At 34.8% G+C, this 16,114-nt stretch overlaps 1 protein-coding gene across 7 annotated transcripts in view; it reads right to left on the bottom strand.

Annotated features, from left to right (window-relative positions):
- Positions 1–16,114, bottom strand: part of WRN (WRN RecQ like helicase) — a 139,198-nt gene that overhangs the window by 38,078 nt on the left and 85,006 nt on the right. For all 7 annotated transcript variants that reach the window (XM_023214601.2, XM_023214608.2, XM_023214609.2 and 4 more), the window contains exons 21-24: positions 14,481–14,662; positions 10,296–10,397; positions 9,920–10,012; positions 3,474–3,615 (exon numbers count right to left, since the gene is read on the bottom strand). In XM_023214601.2, coding sequence (XP_023070369.2) covers positions 3,474–3,615; positions 9,920–10,012; positions 10,296–10,397; positions 14,481–14,662 — 519 coding nt within the window. The remainder of the gene's footprint in view (positions 1–3,473; positions 3,616–9,919; positions 10,013–10,295; positions 10,398–14,480; positions 14,663–16,114) is intronic.

Here is a 16,114-nt window from a genome sequence, read left to right as displayed (position 1 = left end):
AGGAGAGGAAAAGAAGACTTGCCACTTCTCCGTATTAACCTCTTTAAAAGTCACAACTGCTTTCTGTACTGTGAATGCCACATTCTTCTCCACCCTTCTTCCCTCATTCCTTCTCTGAATGAATGTCCAAATAGACAGTATCACACCAAAATCTACCATATATTCCACAAAAATAGGAAGTTCTAGTGATACCTACACAAGTACTCCTCTAATTTCTCTAAACACCCTCTCTCTTCAGAACTTCAATAACATTTATATCTATTCACATGTCCCTTATCTGGTTCTCTGCTACATCACACTTATTTCTTCTTAAGTAACACCTTCCATACTAGACGAGGCGACTCATCTAATTTAGCTTTGAATCCCCCCACAAAATGCAATACAGTGCCTTTTACAAAAATACATGTTTAATAACTAGTGGAAAAAATAGCCATAAACTCCAACTCAAGAAATTTTAAACTCAGCCTGGCACAGTGACTCTCAGTGCTTTGGGAGGCCAAGGGTAGGGGGATCACTTGAGCCCAGGAGTTTGAAACAGGCAGGGCAACAGGGGGAGACCTTATACCTACAAAAAAATTTAAAAATAAAAAAAACAGGTGAGTGTGGTGGCACCTGTGGTCCCAACTACTCTGGAGGCTGACGTGGGAGGATTGCTTGAACCCAGGAGTTCAAGGCTGCAGCAAGCTATGATCACACCACTGCATTCCACCCTGGGCAACTCCTAAGTTCTTAAACTACAAAAAGTCCATAGCTACTGTTAAAAACACTTTAACTTTTTTGGGAGACAGGGAGGGCAGGGCAGGGACGCTTTTTCCCAGTCACTACAGGCCAAAGAAGCTCACAGCTGCAACTTCAGGGCTTCAGAAAGTCATTGTGAACTATAATTCTATGTGCAAAATAAAACCAAAAGATAGTGATAATTATCTCTAGGAATATATTTCATTCAGGTGAAATAGCTTGTCTAGAAAACAGGATGGAGAATCCCCTCCCGTTAGATAGTTTGAAAATTACAAGAGTGATTAAAACTACCAATAGTTTCAACAAATGTCTATAGTCAAATCATGTATCATCAAAACTACCGTCTAATTCTAGTGCCGCGACAAGATTTAGCATTCTGCTAATGTGATCAGAAAAGAAGTTTCACTTAATCTCTCAGTTATGCAAATTAATGAGTGTGGTTTTATTTTCTAATCTATAAAATTAAGGTCATTGTATATCTTATCACATATTTATACAGAATGTTTAAAAATTTTTACATAGTAAGTTGTTTAGACAGCTAAAACAAAGTTCCTTAAGTAATACTTTTACTGTTTAATTTCTAATCAAACTTGCAGCTTAAAAACAAAATTTTAAACTCTATTCACAAACTCCTAGATAGGTTACATAACTGTTTAAAATATTTAGAAAAAATCTTGTGTAAGACAGAATTATACAACCGGGCACGGTGGCTCATGCCTGTAATCCCAGCACTTTGGGAGGCCGAGGTGTGCAGATCACAAAGTCAGGAGATTGAGACCATCCTGGCTAACACAGTGAAACCCCGTCTCTACTAAGAATACAAAAAATTAGCCGGGTATGGCGGTGGGTGCCTGTAGTCCCAGCTACTTGGGAGGCTGAGGCAGGAGAATGGCGTGAACCCGGGAGGTGGAGCACGCAGTGAGTCAAGATCGTGCCACTGCACTCCAGCCTGGGCGACAGAGCAAGACTCCATCTCAAAAAAAAAATTAAAAAATTTAAAAAAAAAGAGAGAGATAATTATATGCTGCTACTATATGTTATATATTTAATCTCTTTAAACTCCAATTATTCCCAATTTAAAATGTTTATCTTACAGATCAAAATCACATACAAAGATATTAATTTTTCCTAAGTTGGTTAAAGGGAACATTTTACTAAATTCTCAAAGGAATTATAATGATAATTTTAAAAACAATATCCCAGGATACCAAGATCACTGAAATGGGGAGAAAAAAAAATTGCCTTATTTTCATTGCATTTAGTGTCTACAGATTTTCATTAAGTGGTACTTTTAGAAAAGTTTTACTTTTGTCTAGCAAGGGTACTATAATATTTCACAAAGGATAAACTTCTTAATTTGAGGACTCCCAGAAGAGACTGTCGGTGTAAGTGGTCTGATTTGGTTTTTTAATAGGTGAAATGTGATCTCTCTTGTGGCCAGTTCAAGTTTGTCAAGGAGCCTACTTAGACTTATTTGTTGATACTGGATATGGCTGGATTATAGCAAATTAAAACAAGAATAATTTTTATAAATTATACATTCAACTGGGATACAAAGGTTTTGAAGGTGATAGAGACAGAATACATTTTCATAGATCTCAATTATATTTAAGCTGTCCCTTACAACTAAAATTCTTGTTATAACAGTTTCACTCACAGCACCTAAAATAGTTTCTTAGGCAACACTTCTACTATTAAATTTCTAATCCAACTTGTGATTTACAAACAAAATGTTAAACTCCATTTAGAATCTAAAAACATCAGTACATGAAAAATCAACAGAAGTTTTCAATATATTTCATTAAAAATATTTCACCACTAATTTAAGAAGTATGTTCCTTTTTAAAAATACAAACTCAGAAAGTATTTACATGAAGCATTCGAGTATTTCACAAATAAATGCTTACCTATTCTACATTAGAAATGAGAATTTTAATGTCTAAAGTATATTTTAATAAGTATGCATATTTGCAAAGTATCCTATCTCTTGCTCTTGATTTATTCAGCCAATATCAGTGCGTAATACTTAGCTTTGCTTTAGATACTTCTAAATCAGGGGGAAAAATGATATAAAGAAAAGGACTACAGGACAAGCTCTTGGACTGCAAGGGTCCTATCTTATTCACATTTGTACCTGTGGCTGTTTAGGAGAATACTGGAACATCAATCACTCCAAAAAAAAAGTAGCTGAATTTACCTGATTATTTATTCATTAGTAAAGGCAAAAACCACTATTTTCTTATAACTTTGAATACTTCTGATAGGAAACAGAAGGAAAAATAAATATGTCCCAAATATTGTTACTGAAATTAGACATTTACAAAATAATCCCTATAACTAAAGTTTTCCTTGAAGAATTTAATAGTTTTCTGGACAAAAGGACAATTTTGTTTTACCTGTCCCTTGACACAATGAAAGTTAACTTTTCCTAATTATCCTAAGCAAGACTAGTCTAGGGATTCACACAAATGCAATGTGATAAACTAACACAATGCTTCTAGACTGAGCTGCAGAGCTGAACATAGGCTTGGAACATGAAAACAGCAGAAGATGCCATATACACGGGTTTTATCCAAAGTAACGAATGTAGTGTTTAACGGGAACTTAGTAAGATTCTATGAGTTCCTAGTAACCCATCTGAGGTCAAAGCTACAATCATAATACTGCAAACCTCTGAAGAAAAGTGTAATAGAAGTAAAAGAAGACCTATGAAGGGAATTCACAGGTATACTTACAGACCCTCGGAGAAATAAAATTGGAAGCCCAATTCCAAATTTTCCCCCTAAGATATTCACAGCAGACAAAAGCTGAAATGCTTGTGGACCAAAGTCCCAGGATGTATCCTCTGAGTCATCCATGGAATAGCAATGACCCAATCTAAATAAAAATAATAACATATGAAGAAAGCTTAGCCAAAGCATGTATCTTTAGAAATCAAAAGATTTAGCATAACAATTAGCCAAGTAAAAAATATCTCAAATGCGCCAACTGCTTCAGAAGCTATGAATAAAGTTCATTATACCCGAGTATGTAAACATCAAAAATATGAACAATAAACTATTGTAGCGTAACAGATATGTTATGTTGATGGTTCTCAATCCTAGTGCCCTAGAAGCAAGTTTCATGGGAGGTACCTCAGACCACAGAAAGGAATAATGTTAATAACAGTACAAGCAAGCAGAATTGCTGTATTTATAGCTAGAACAGCTCCACTTACTTGACCAATTATATAAATATTGGCCTTTAGTGTTAAAGGTGTGTTGCAAAAAAAGATTTGTTGCAAACAAACAAACAAAAAGGCTTTCAGCTTAGAAAAAACACATCTCAGTTGCTGCCTCTTCTGCCACTCCTGGTGCTGTTCAGAGGCTCACTCATTCGGGGCAGACCTGGTACCTCTTTTGTGAAGCAGCAGCTGAGGAGACTGCCACACTCACCAGGGTCCACAAAAAGCCCAAGGAAAGAGTCAAGACTGAGAACAAGGATAATGTTCATTTGAAGGTGGTGGAGCAGGATGGGACTGTGGTGCAGTTTGAGATGAAGAGCCAGGCACCACTTAGTAAACCAATGAAAGCCTATTGTGAGGGACAGTGTTTGTCAATGAGGCAGATCAGGTTTCAATCTGACAGGCAGCCAATCAACGAACCAGATACATCTGCACATTTGGAAGTGAGGCTTAAGATAAAACTGATACGTTCCAGCAGCAGACATGGAGACGTCTACTAAAAGAGGGACGGGCTACTTTACTGCAGAACTCTGCTCTTCCAGACCAATAATACAGTCTCAATTAGAAAGCTGTAATTTGGCCAGGCGTGGTGGCTCATGCCTGTAATCCCAGCATTTTGGGAAGCTGAGGTGGGTGGATCACTTGGGGTCAGGCGCTTGAGACCAGCCTGGTCAACGTGGTGAAACCCCATCTCCACTAAAAATACAAAAATTAGCCAGGCATGGTGGCATGCACCTGTAATCCCAGCTACTTGGGAGGCTGAGGCAGGAGAATGGCTTAAACCTGACAGGTGGAGGTTGCAGTGAGCCAAGATCACACTACTACACTCCAGCCTGGGTGACAAGAGCAAAATTCCCTCTCAAAAAAAAAAAAAAAAAAAAAAAGGAAAAGGAAAAAAAAAGAAAGTTGCAATTTGGTTCCACCACATCCTGACTATATAGAGTTTTCTCTATTCTTTCATTTCCCCCTTCCTCCTTCTTTTATTGCACATAAAGTATCTGGTGTATGTCCACAAGCATACATTGCTTTGCTTTTTTTCTTTTTAAACTAACTAGATAATAGTATGTTTAGAGTGACTTCGAATGGAGATGGGGTGGGGAAAAGAAGTATTGGTTCTGTGAAAAGACTCCCTTTGTCCCCCAGTGGCCTGCTCATTCAGCTCTTACCTTTATACTCCAGGATGTTATTTTGCTGTCATGGTTTTAGCAAAAAACAATATAAAAATCTTTGCATACCTTGTTCAATTGGAGAATTTAAATGTTTTTCATTAATCATTGTAAAACCAAGGACAATTTTACAACCATTTTTATGTAGCTGTTACTTGTGGGGTAATCTGTCTTTAAGTAGAAATAAATTACTCTAGTAATAATAATTCCAAGATAGTTTTCCCTAGTCAAGTGTCTTGTTTAAATAAACTTCTTGTTTAAAATGAAAAAAAAAACACCCAAATCCTATGCTATAAATTATTAAACGCTAAAGACTGTAAAATATGACAGAAATATTATAAACCTTTCATTTAATAGATTTAGAAGTTAAATTCCTAAGTCACCCTTTGGGTAGATCTGAAATTATCATAAATTCAAATGAGAATTATGTAAGTAGGGTGAGAACAAAAGGACTCATTAAAGAAAATCTACTATAGAGTTCAACTACCTAATTCAATTGCTTTCCTTAGAGTAAGTATCTTTGAAATAGCAATAAGAATGCATTCAATATCCAGATATAATAATGTTTGGGGAAAAAACTATGCTTAGGTTTATTCTCCTTTTCTAATCTCTTTAGTGAGATGCTCAGCTGATAAATTTGCTTTTCTATTATGGGTATTTCAAGCTATCAAACTCCCACAAAGTACTGTTCATGCTGCCTCTTACCAGATTTTTTTTTGTTGTTGTTGTTGTTAAAATTTTGTAGAGATGGGGTCTCATTATATTGCCCAGACTGGTCTTGAACTCCTGGCCTCAACTGATCCTCTCTCCTAAGTCTCCCAAAGAGCTGGAATGACAGGTGTGAGCCACTGGTCCCTCTTACCAGTTTTTTTTGTTTTGTTTTTTGTTTTCCTTTTTTTTGAGACAGAGTGTCGCTCTGTTTCCAGGCTGGAGTGCAGTGGCCCAATCACTCACTGCAACCTCCACTTCCCGGGTTCAAGCGATTCTCCTGCCTCAGCCTCCAGAGTAGCTGGGATTACACACGCCTGCCACCACGCCTGGCTAATTTTTTGCATTTTTAGTAGAGACGGGGTTTCACAGTGTTAGCCAGGATGGTCTCGATCTCCTGACCTCGTGATCTGCCCGCCTCGGCCTCCCAAAGTGCTGGGATTACAGGTGTGAGCCACTGCGCCCAGCCCAATACATAAGTTTTTAGAAAAATTTCATGCATGTTTAAGGAGGGAAGTCTTTCAGGCTTCTCAATCAGTGTGCTTACAAACAAGTGAGTTGTAAGTGTGCTGAAAGGTTAATCACTCCAGATCTTAGGGTTCTGGACAGAAACTGAACTCTGACAATTAGCTCAGTGTGCTACCTACACATATCATTTGCTATGTGCTTCATGAAGTAAAAACACTTGAGACATACTGCTATAGTTGCTTGGTCTAGGGCTCTATATACTATGTATCCGATAAATCAAACTTGTTACTATGTTGGCCAAATTTTCTATAGTGTACTAAACTTTGGATTGTTTACCCTAACAATAACTAAAAATTATATCAAATTCTTCCACTTTGATGGTGGATTTTTTGATGTCTCCACCTCTTCTGTCAGTTTTGTGCTTTATGTATTTGCTGGATTTTTAAGTTTTTTTTTTTTTTTTTTAAAGAGATGGGGTCCTGCTATGTTGCCCAGGCTGTTCTCAAAGTCTTGGGTTCAAGCAATCCTCCTGCCTCAGCCTTCCAAAGTGCTGGGACTATAGGTGTGAGCCACCACACCCAGACAAGTTTTTTTTTATTATTATTCATTTATTTTTTTATGTGAGACAGAGTCTTACTCTGATCCCCAGCTTGGAGCATACTGGTGCCATCACAGCTCACTGCAACTGCAGTCTTGACCTTCCAGGCTCAAGCGATCTTTCCACCTCAGCCTCCGGAGTAGCTGGGACTAGAGGCACATGACATGACACTATGCCTAGCTAATTTTATTTTATTTTATTTTTTATTTTTGTAGAGACACAGTCTCGCTTTTTTGCTCAGACTGGTCTCAAAAACCCTGGTCTCAAGTGATCCTCCCACCTCAGCCTCCCAAAGTACCAATACTACAAGTGTGAGTCACTGCACCAGGCAAGTCACTGTTCGTTGTGTGTGTGTGTGTGTGTGTGTGTTTCAAAGATGCATAGAACAATTCTGTCTTCTTAGTGAAGGAACTATTTGCCATTACACAGAGAACAACTCCATCCCTAATAATGCTTCTTTTGTCTTATAGTAATGCAGCTATTGAACTTAGGTATGTAGCTAACCCAAATAGGTAAATAATTTGTTTTTATTTTATTTTTTCAATTAACATAGGCAAATTGGTTGTATGTATGTGTAAAGTTCTACAAATTTGAAGACATCCATAGATTCATTTAACTCCCATCACAATCAGGGCACAACAAATCTATCACTCCAAAATACTGCCTTGTACTATCCTTTGGAATCATACCTTCTCCCTCCCCCTAATCTCTGATAACCACTGATCTTTTCTTCATCCCTCTAGTATAGTTTTATGTCTCAAAGAGTATTAAATCAATGGAATCGTGCTATAGAATTGGTATTATTTTGTCTTCTGAATGTTTGGTAGCATTTGTCATTGAAACTCTTTGGGCTAGGGAATTTTATTTTCAGAGATTTTTAACATAGAATTCAATCCCTCTAATGGTTGTAACACTATGTCGGTTATCTAATTCACTGTAAGTTTAATTAGCTTGAGATTATCAAGAAATTGATCCATTTCATTTAGATTATTAAAGTTATGTTTTGAGTTTTTCAGTGTTCCCTTATCATCCCTGGTAATACCTGGGGGATCTGTAGTGAAATTCCCTCTTTCATTCCTGGTCTTGGTCTTCTGTGTCTCTTCTCTTTCTGTCAGTCTTGTTAGAAGTTCGTATCATTTTTGTTGATCTTCACACAGAATGAGCTTTTGAGTTCTTTGATTTTTCTCTATTGTTTTTCCATTTTCTATTCACTGACAATGAATGCTGCATGCTGCTTGGTTTTTTTTTTTTTTTTTTTTTTTTTTTGACATAGGGTCTCAAGTCACCCAGGCTGGAGAACAGTGGTATGACCATAGCTTTTCTACTCATTAACTTATGCTCTTTATTATTTCCATCTGTTTGCTTCCTTTTAATTTATTTTGCTCTTATTTGCTTATTGCTTAAGATGGAAGCTTAGGTATTGATTTAAGACCTTTCTTCTTTTATAATATAGGTATTTAATACTATAAATTTCCTTCTCAGTATTGCATTAGCTGCATCTCACACATTTTGTATTTTCATTTCATTCAGTTCAAAACATTTTCTGATTTGCCTTGAGACTTCTTCTTTGACTCATCCATTTATTTAGAAGTATGTTATTTAATTTCTAAGGTTTAGAGACTTTTCTGTTATTTTTCTGTTATTGCTTTCTAGTTTAATTTCATTCTAGTGAAAAAATATACAAATACAAGATTCTTAAATCTGTTAAGGTTTATGACTCTGAATATGATCCCTGTTCATGAATATTGCATCTGCACTTGAAAAGAATGTATACTCTACTGTTGTTGGGTAGAATGTTCTATAAAAGTCAATGAGATCCAGCATGTTGATAGTCCTGTTCATAGCTTCTATCTTCTTACTGATTTTTTGGTCTGTTAGCTTTATTGATTATTGAGAGATGCTGGAAGTCACCAAATTTAACTGTAGGTTTCTCTATTTCTCCTTTTGGTTCTGCCAGTCTTTTTGTTAAGTAGATATATATATATATCTACATATATAAGTGTGTGTGTGTGTGTGTGTATATATATATATATATATATATATATTTAGGATGATGTCCTCTTGGTCGTGATGATTAATATTATGCATGAACTTGGCTAGCCTATGATGCTCAGTTGTTTGGTCAAACAGTAATCTAGATGTTGCTGTAAAATATTTTGTAGACGTGATTAACATTCACAATCAGTTGACTTTAAGTATAGATTACTGTCAGTAATGTGAGTGGTCCTCATCCACTCAGTTTCAGGAATAAAGGGCAAAAACTAGGTTTGCTAGAGAATAAATTCTGCCTCAAGACTGCAACATCACCTCTTGCCTGAGTTTCCAGCCTATTGACCTGCTCTACAAATTTCAGACTTGTCAAACCCCACAATTTCATGAGCTAATTCTTCAAAATCAGTCCCCTTATCCCTCTCTCCCCACATTTGTTCTTCCTCTCCCCCACATATATAGCATATATATGTGTGTGTGTGTGTGTGTGTATGTATATATATGATATCGATGGTCCTGTTTCTCTGGTGAACCCTGACTGATACAATGGTGAAATGATTCTTTTACATCATTCTTTATCCTGATAATATTCTTTGCTCCAAAGTTTCCATTGTCTGATATTAAAGTAACAACTCCAGCTTCCTTTTGATTTATGTTTTCATGGAATATAATGTTTCATTCTTTTTTAAACTTATCTATATAATTATAGTGGATTTCTTGTGGACAACATATAGAACAGGGTCATGTTTTTGAACCAATTCTTACAATGTACGCCTTTAAATAATACTTTGGATCATTTACATTTAATATAACTATTGATATATTTTGATGTAGGGCTACCATTTTATTGCTTTATCTATTTTTGAAGCAAAGTACTTTAATATTGTTTGCTTTCTCTTATATCTAAATACATTCATTGTTTTGTTTAAAAAACTGAAATACTTATCATTCAACAAAAATTCAATTAAACATGAAAAGGAAGAGAAACAAAGACTTTTAGAATGTCCATCTATAATAAGAAATCTTTACCTGGACCTGCAATTATCACAGCATTTTTCAGTTCCCGTAATTCCCAAGGAGGCTTTTTGTACTTGTTTGTCCTCAAAATGAGACAAGATGATTCTATCCAAGACAAAATTTTAAATTAAAAAAAAGAACAGAAACATATCTGTTAAGTTCATTCCTGAAAATAATGAGGTAAAATCATCATTAATTGATTCACTTGGGACCTCATTATTTGACTTCAGTTTATTCAGACACAAAGAAGTTAGCCTTAAAATTCAGCACACATATAACAGCAATAAAATATTTTTTCAAAATATGGATAATTATTTAGCCAAATTGTTTTCTTAAAAGAGCATCATTCATAAATCCGTGTTATTGGCATAAAATAAATAATACATACTGTCTCCTACATCTGCTAGAATGAAGATATTTTTCCATCTTTGCCATCATCTTTAATTTGTATAATCGAAATTTCTCATTACATATCTCAGTAAGGCGGTGCCTGTTGATTAAAAACATCACAGGAATATGTAAAACTGTATTGGCAACTTTTTTACTTTTTATTTACTTATTTATTACTATTTATTTTTCATTACCTACAAAACTCACACCCCATCAAGATAAAACACATTTCTAGCATCTCAGAAAGTTCTGTTACATTCCTTTCCAGTCAATGCCCCCAACAAGAGGTAAATATTTTTCTGATTTTATAAAAATTGTTTTTGAAAAAATTCTTCCTGTGCCCAAGTATCAATTCTTTAGCTGCTTTGAAAAAGTATCATAAACTCTAAGGTTTTTCACTTCAATTTACATGTCACACACTTTTTGGCTTCAAACAAGGCTTCTACAATTTATTAATTTTTACCTTTTCCCAGTAAAAAGGTAATTCTTTATTTTAATTTATTTTGTATGAGAAACTAAAAGCATTGATGTAAGGAATACTGAAAGAAGCTCAAATTTGACCTTTATCTCTATCAGCTCTTCAGGACTTCTTGCCCTCCAAAACTGTCTCTTAGTATTATGGGTTATTACGGGACACCAGTAAAGTATTAGAATTAAATTCCTTTCTCAATCAATTATAACTGATTTGTTTGCGATATCAAATTTATTCAAAATTGTTAAATAACATTAAAGAGGTGTTTGTGTTTTTTAAAGTCAATGCTGCCATAATTCATCGTGACTCTGTTAATTTCTAGTCTTCTGTGAAGAGAGCTCATGAATATCAAATATCAGATGACGACAATCTCCCAAACAGCTTTGCATATCTTTGCAAGAAAAAATAAAAGTCCATGTTAACTAGGTTTCAGATATTTCAAAAGAAAGCAATGATTTACTTGAAATATCTAAGGGACAGCATAAGTAAAATCCCCATCAAAATAAACTTCACTCACTAATAATTTGACTATTCAACCTTCTGACTGATTAAATACCTCTGTATAATTCTCAAGGAGTTCTGGAAAGTCTGAAGACACAAATGATCCATTATTCAAAAACATTCTTGTCATCTGAAACCACCAGCCACCATGCCCTTCCATGTAATTATCCCCAAAGTCTCTTCCAACTGTTGACTCTAGCTCCTAGGTTAACCATATACAGTTCCTCCTTATTCACCAGGGATACATTCCAAGACCTCCAGTGGATGCCTGAAGCCACAGAATAGTACCAAATCCTGTACGTATTATGTTTTTTCCTATATGTATATACCTATGAAAAAGTTTAATTTATAAATTAGGCACAGTATTCTTGTGCTTTGGGGCCATTCTTAAGTAAAATAAGCGTTACTTGAACACAAACACTGCAATACTGCAACAAGTGACCAACAGACAGGGAGTAAATACAACGTGAATGCACCAGACGAAGGGATGATTCTAAGGGAGTCGAGGCTGATTGAGTGGGATGGCACAAAATTTCATTACATTACTCAAAACCACCACTGATGTAAAACTTTAAAAGAAATAATTAAACTGATTTAATTATTTCTGGAATTTTCTATGTAACATTTTGGATGCGGGTGTAACTAAAACTATAGAAAGTGAAAATACAGATAAGGGGGCCCACTGTAATCTCATTCTTTCTACCTCAAGGAATAAAGATCAGTTCTTTTTTGCTTTATTTTATTTGTTTTGTTCACCTCGTTTCCCTCCTATAGAAAAAAAAAAACAAGAAAACAAACGCCCACACTCTCAGAACTGGATCCTTCCCTGTATTTGGTTCAGATGACCTACATTTAACTAATCTCATCAGTGTCAGGACAAATTTGAGAAAACAAAACTATAACTCTTAAAACAAATAAATAAATAAATATGTATTCTTCTTTTGGGACTACAAAAATAAGTCCGGTATTCCACAGAATAAAAACAATTTGAAAATAAGAAAAATTCTAAACCATTCATAGAAATCATTTGGAACCAGTGAAAGATCTATTGGACCGAGATTATTTTGCAAATTATTCTCTCTTAAAAAAAGATTACAATAACTTTGGGGTTTGACTATTTAAGGTAACAACAAACGCAGACATTGGGACTTTGCCTGTGGTATGAATTCTGCAATTAAAAATATAAATTTACATGAAGATTACACGATGACTGGACAAGTTTCTTCTCTCAGTGATAGAATTATGGCATAAGATAGACTCTAAAAATTTTCTGAGTAACTGACCTTTCCAGGTGAGAATCAGCAACTTCATTTATTCTTAGACTTTCTAGCTTTTTCTAGAAGAGTTGTCATCAGGATGATACAGAGCCCTCCTGAATCCTTGCTCAATTCTTTCTTATCCTGATTAATCCTGTAGTTTTAGTTTCCTCAGGATTGATGCAAAGGTTAACCTGTCTGTACTCAAAATTCAAGTCTGGGTTTCTGGCACCACTATTTGATTTGAACCACTGTTACTTCCTGTTAAACCTTAATGAGATAACCATTTAAAATATCTTTTAAGACCCAGAGAAACAAGAATTGTATTTATTGATGAACCTTCAAATGCACAATATAAAACTGGATATTAATGTCCTCAGTATCTTTAACAAAATACACAAATAAAATCAGAACTGGTAGGAATCAACTTATGTTTGATATATTCCATATTTAGTAGTAACATGTACAGCTGTGTTCTATCCCAATTATTTAAATTAGTTCATAAGAAGCTTGACAGATACAATTGTCTAAAGGAAAACAAGAATTGTTCTATACAAAAAAAGGATGGTTTTGTCATCTTCTATATTAAAGAAAAGCTACTGACTACTCAGAAGGAAAACCTTAAAATTTGCATCAAACATTTTTACCTAATTAATTCCTATTCTTCTTTCAGATCTGAACCATCACTTCCACAAGGAAGCCTTATCTGAACTTTTTAACTTGGGAAATACCACACAACATTATATATTCTTACTACTCAATACAATTTCCCTTCATAACACTTAACACAATTATAATTTTAAATATGTTGCATGATTCCTTTTTTAAAAACTTTTGATTGTTGACATTTTCAAACACAAAAGGAGAACAGTAAAATGAAGCCTATGTATCCATAGTTATGTGATTCTCTAAAGAACTACCATTCCCACTGAATTCTGTGGAAGCAGGTACTTTGCTTTTCTTTACTAGTATATCTCCCACGCATAGCATAGTTCATGGAACACAGTGGACACTCAAAAACACATTGTTTAATAGTGCATAAAAACAAAAACTATAGTGGGAAGCACTCTCTGATCATTTTACTAAAATGAGCTAATATGTCCATTCAAGATCTCAATGTATTCAGCTACAGAAAGGTGTACTCTGAAAATACTTCATCAGCTTGGCAGCCCCATTGGTTACCATGTATAGGTTTTTCTCCTGAGATTCTTTTTCCTATGGATGAAGGAACAAAGTTGGTAAATGCTGCCCTGAAATCTTTGCAAGATAATGTTTTCCTTTACAATAAAAATGTCATAGAACTTAAGTGCCAACAAACTACTTGTTGAGTACTTACGTAGCATGGTTCTCCTGTACTTAAGATATTGAACACTTAATATTGATTTATGGCAGTCTATCAGTACAGTGCAACACAATGATTCACACACAGTCAAGGAGAACGGTTATGGTTTCACAGAACTAACCAAGGAAACAAATAGTAACAAGAGTCAAATAGGGATTGAGAGAAGTCCTCTGGAATAACCACCACTGTAGCATGGGAAGAAAGAATCAGTAACAAAATCAGTGGTAGCTGAAGTAACTATGGCTGAAGACATGGCAACTTGACAGGATCTGAGAAGGGGAAAAGAACTTGTTCATTAATGCACAATGGTAGGAAAGTATTCCATAGGATCTCTGTTACAGGCCCAAGTATTGTCCTGATTTAGTTAATTCCTTACATAAAGGCATGCTGAAATTAGCTCATCTCCTCCAAGTGGCAACTCTTACCACAAATGTTCTTCCTACATGTCCTGTGGATTTGGGGAGGTTTATTTTTTTATTATTTTTTTTTTTTTTACTTTAAATGCACTCACAAATTACTTGGAATACTGGAAATAGCCTCAAACACTTTCAAAGTTTATATGGAAAGAAAGAAAGAAATCTGCAAGAGTAAGAACAATAAATGCTTTTTTACCTATTTAAGTTAATGTCTGCAGGAGCCCAGAGGATGTGACAAGAACTTTGAAGTCCATCACGACCAGCTCTACCAATCTCCTGATAATATGATTCCATTTCCTTAGGAGCACCGTAATGAATGACTTGGCGGATGTCAGCTTTATTAATGCCCATTCCAAAAGCTATGGTAGCTATGACACACTGAGAATAAATCACAACACAGTTTGACAAACATATTTAGCGGAATGAAAACCTTACATTTATACCTTTCTGTAAGAGTAATTTGTTCATTAACTTAAGTCCCTGGCACAAAATGGAATTTAATGTGATTTCGACCATCATTTATAGATTATCTACCTGCTTGATTTACAGATTAAGGACTGGTGACTAGAAATGAGGTTTCTGTTCACTCTCTATAAAAAATAGTAAATAAAGTGGTTTATTTGAACTTCTATGAACACAAGACACAAAAGAGCCTCAAAATATTTATTGTATTAAAGGAAACTTTTACATTATAATGAAGTTGCAAGTGTCCTTACCTGATTGCAGAGCATCTTAACATTCTCTAATATTAATCTAAGATGGAAGTTTCTCATTAAAGATGGTGGGATGAAACATGATGCATTATCTCTGCATCTTTAAGAGGGTAAAATTGATAGAATGTCTCATATCTATGAATATACTGAGGTAAGTTTACACCTTTGTGGGAAATTTTAGGGAAGAATTAGTGAGAAGACATAGAAAATTTTTTTCTTAGGTTATTAACAATAAAAATACAAATAGGTAAGAAAAAAATAGCCATAATATACTACATGGCTCAGAGATTATAAAAAGCATTTACAGAGTAATAATTATGTAAATCGTATACACTGATCTAGCCAAAATCATGACATAAACATATCAGGAGGAAAGGGGGTTAGAAATACACGGACAAGGTAACAAAAAAGAGCAATAAAGAATGTGAAAGGGAGCTAACCTTTCATCTTTCAGAGAGAGGAGTCGATAGATAATGCCTACAACTAACACACAAATAAACAAAAAATTAAATAGGAGCCATGTACGTAAACTATGGCAAGATATAGTGGTAAAGTACCAAAAGAATCAGCTAAAAAGGTTGGGAGTTGGAAATAGAAGTGGGAAAGACATGAGGCCTTGAAGCTTTTCACTGTAAGCACAGTAGGCCTATTTGTATGCCATTTCATAAAGATTACATGCTAAGATGAACCAGGAATACGAAAGGAAGAAAAAAGAAGGAAAGAAGAAAAGAAAGGAGGGAGGAAAGGAGGAAATGCTGAATAAGTAAAAGAAAGTATGACAAAGGTTAGAAAAAAGTAAATATAGAAATGAATATCATACTAAGTAAAAGCTCTGGCTATATGAGACTCGGCAATTTTGCTATATTTAAGGGTCAATAAGCAACACAATAATAATTCTAATTTTAATTATATAATATTATTTTTAGGTGAGATCCACCTATTTTACAGACATGATTTTCAAACTATCCTTATAAACTCTCAGGTGTAAAGATATTTTATCAAATAATTTATTCACAACATCATTCCTAAAAAGAAAGGACTCAAGGCATCTTGAAAGGGGAAATTAAATACAAAAAGATACAAAACTAATAAAATTGAGGAGTAAAAGTAAAAATGA

Source organism: Piliocolobus tephrosceles, chromosome 7 (assembly GCF_002776525.5).
Source record: "Piliocolobus tephrosceles isolate RC106 chromosome 7, ASM277652v3, whole genome shotgun sequence".
NCBI classification, from domain to species: domain Eukaryota; kingdom Metazoa; phylum Chordata; class Mammalia; order Primates; family Cercopithecidae; genus Piliocolobus; species Piliocolobus tephrosceles.
Note: the sequence above shows the minus strand (reverse complement) of the source record. Positions and strands in the feature narration are given on the sequence as shown.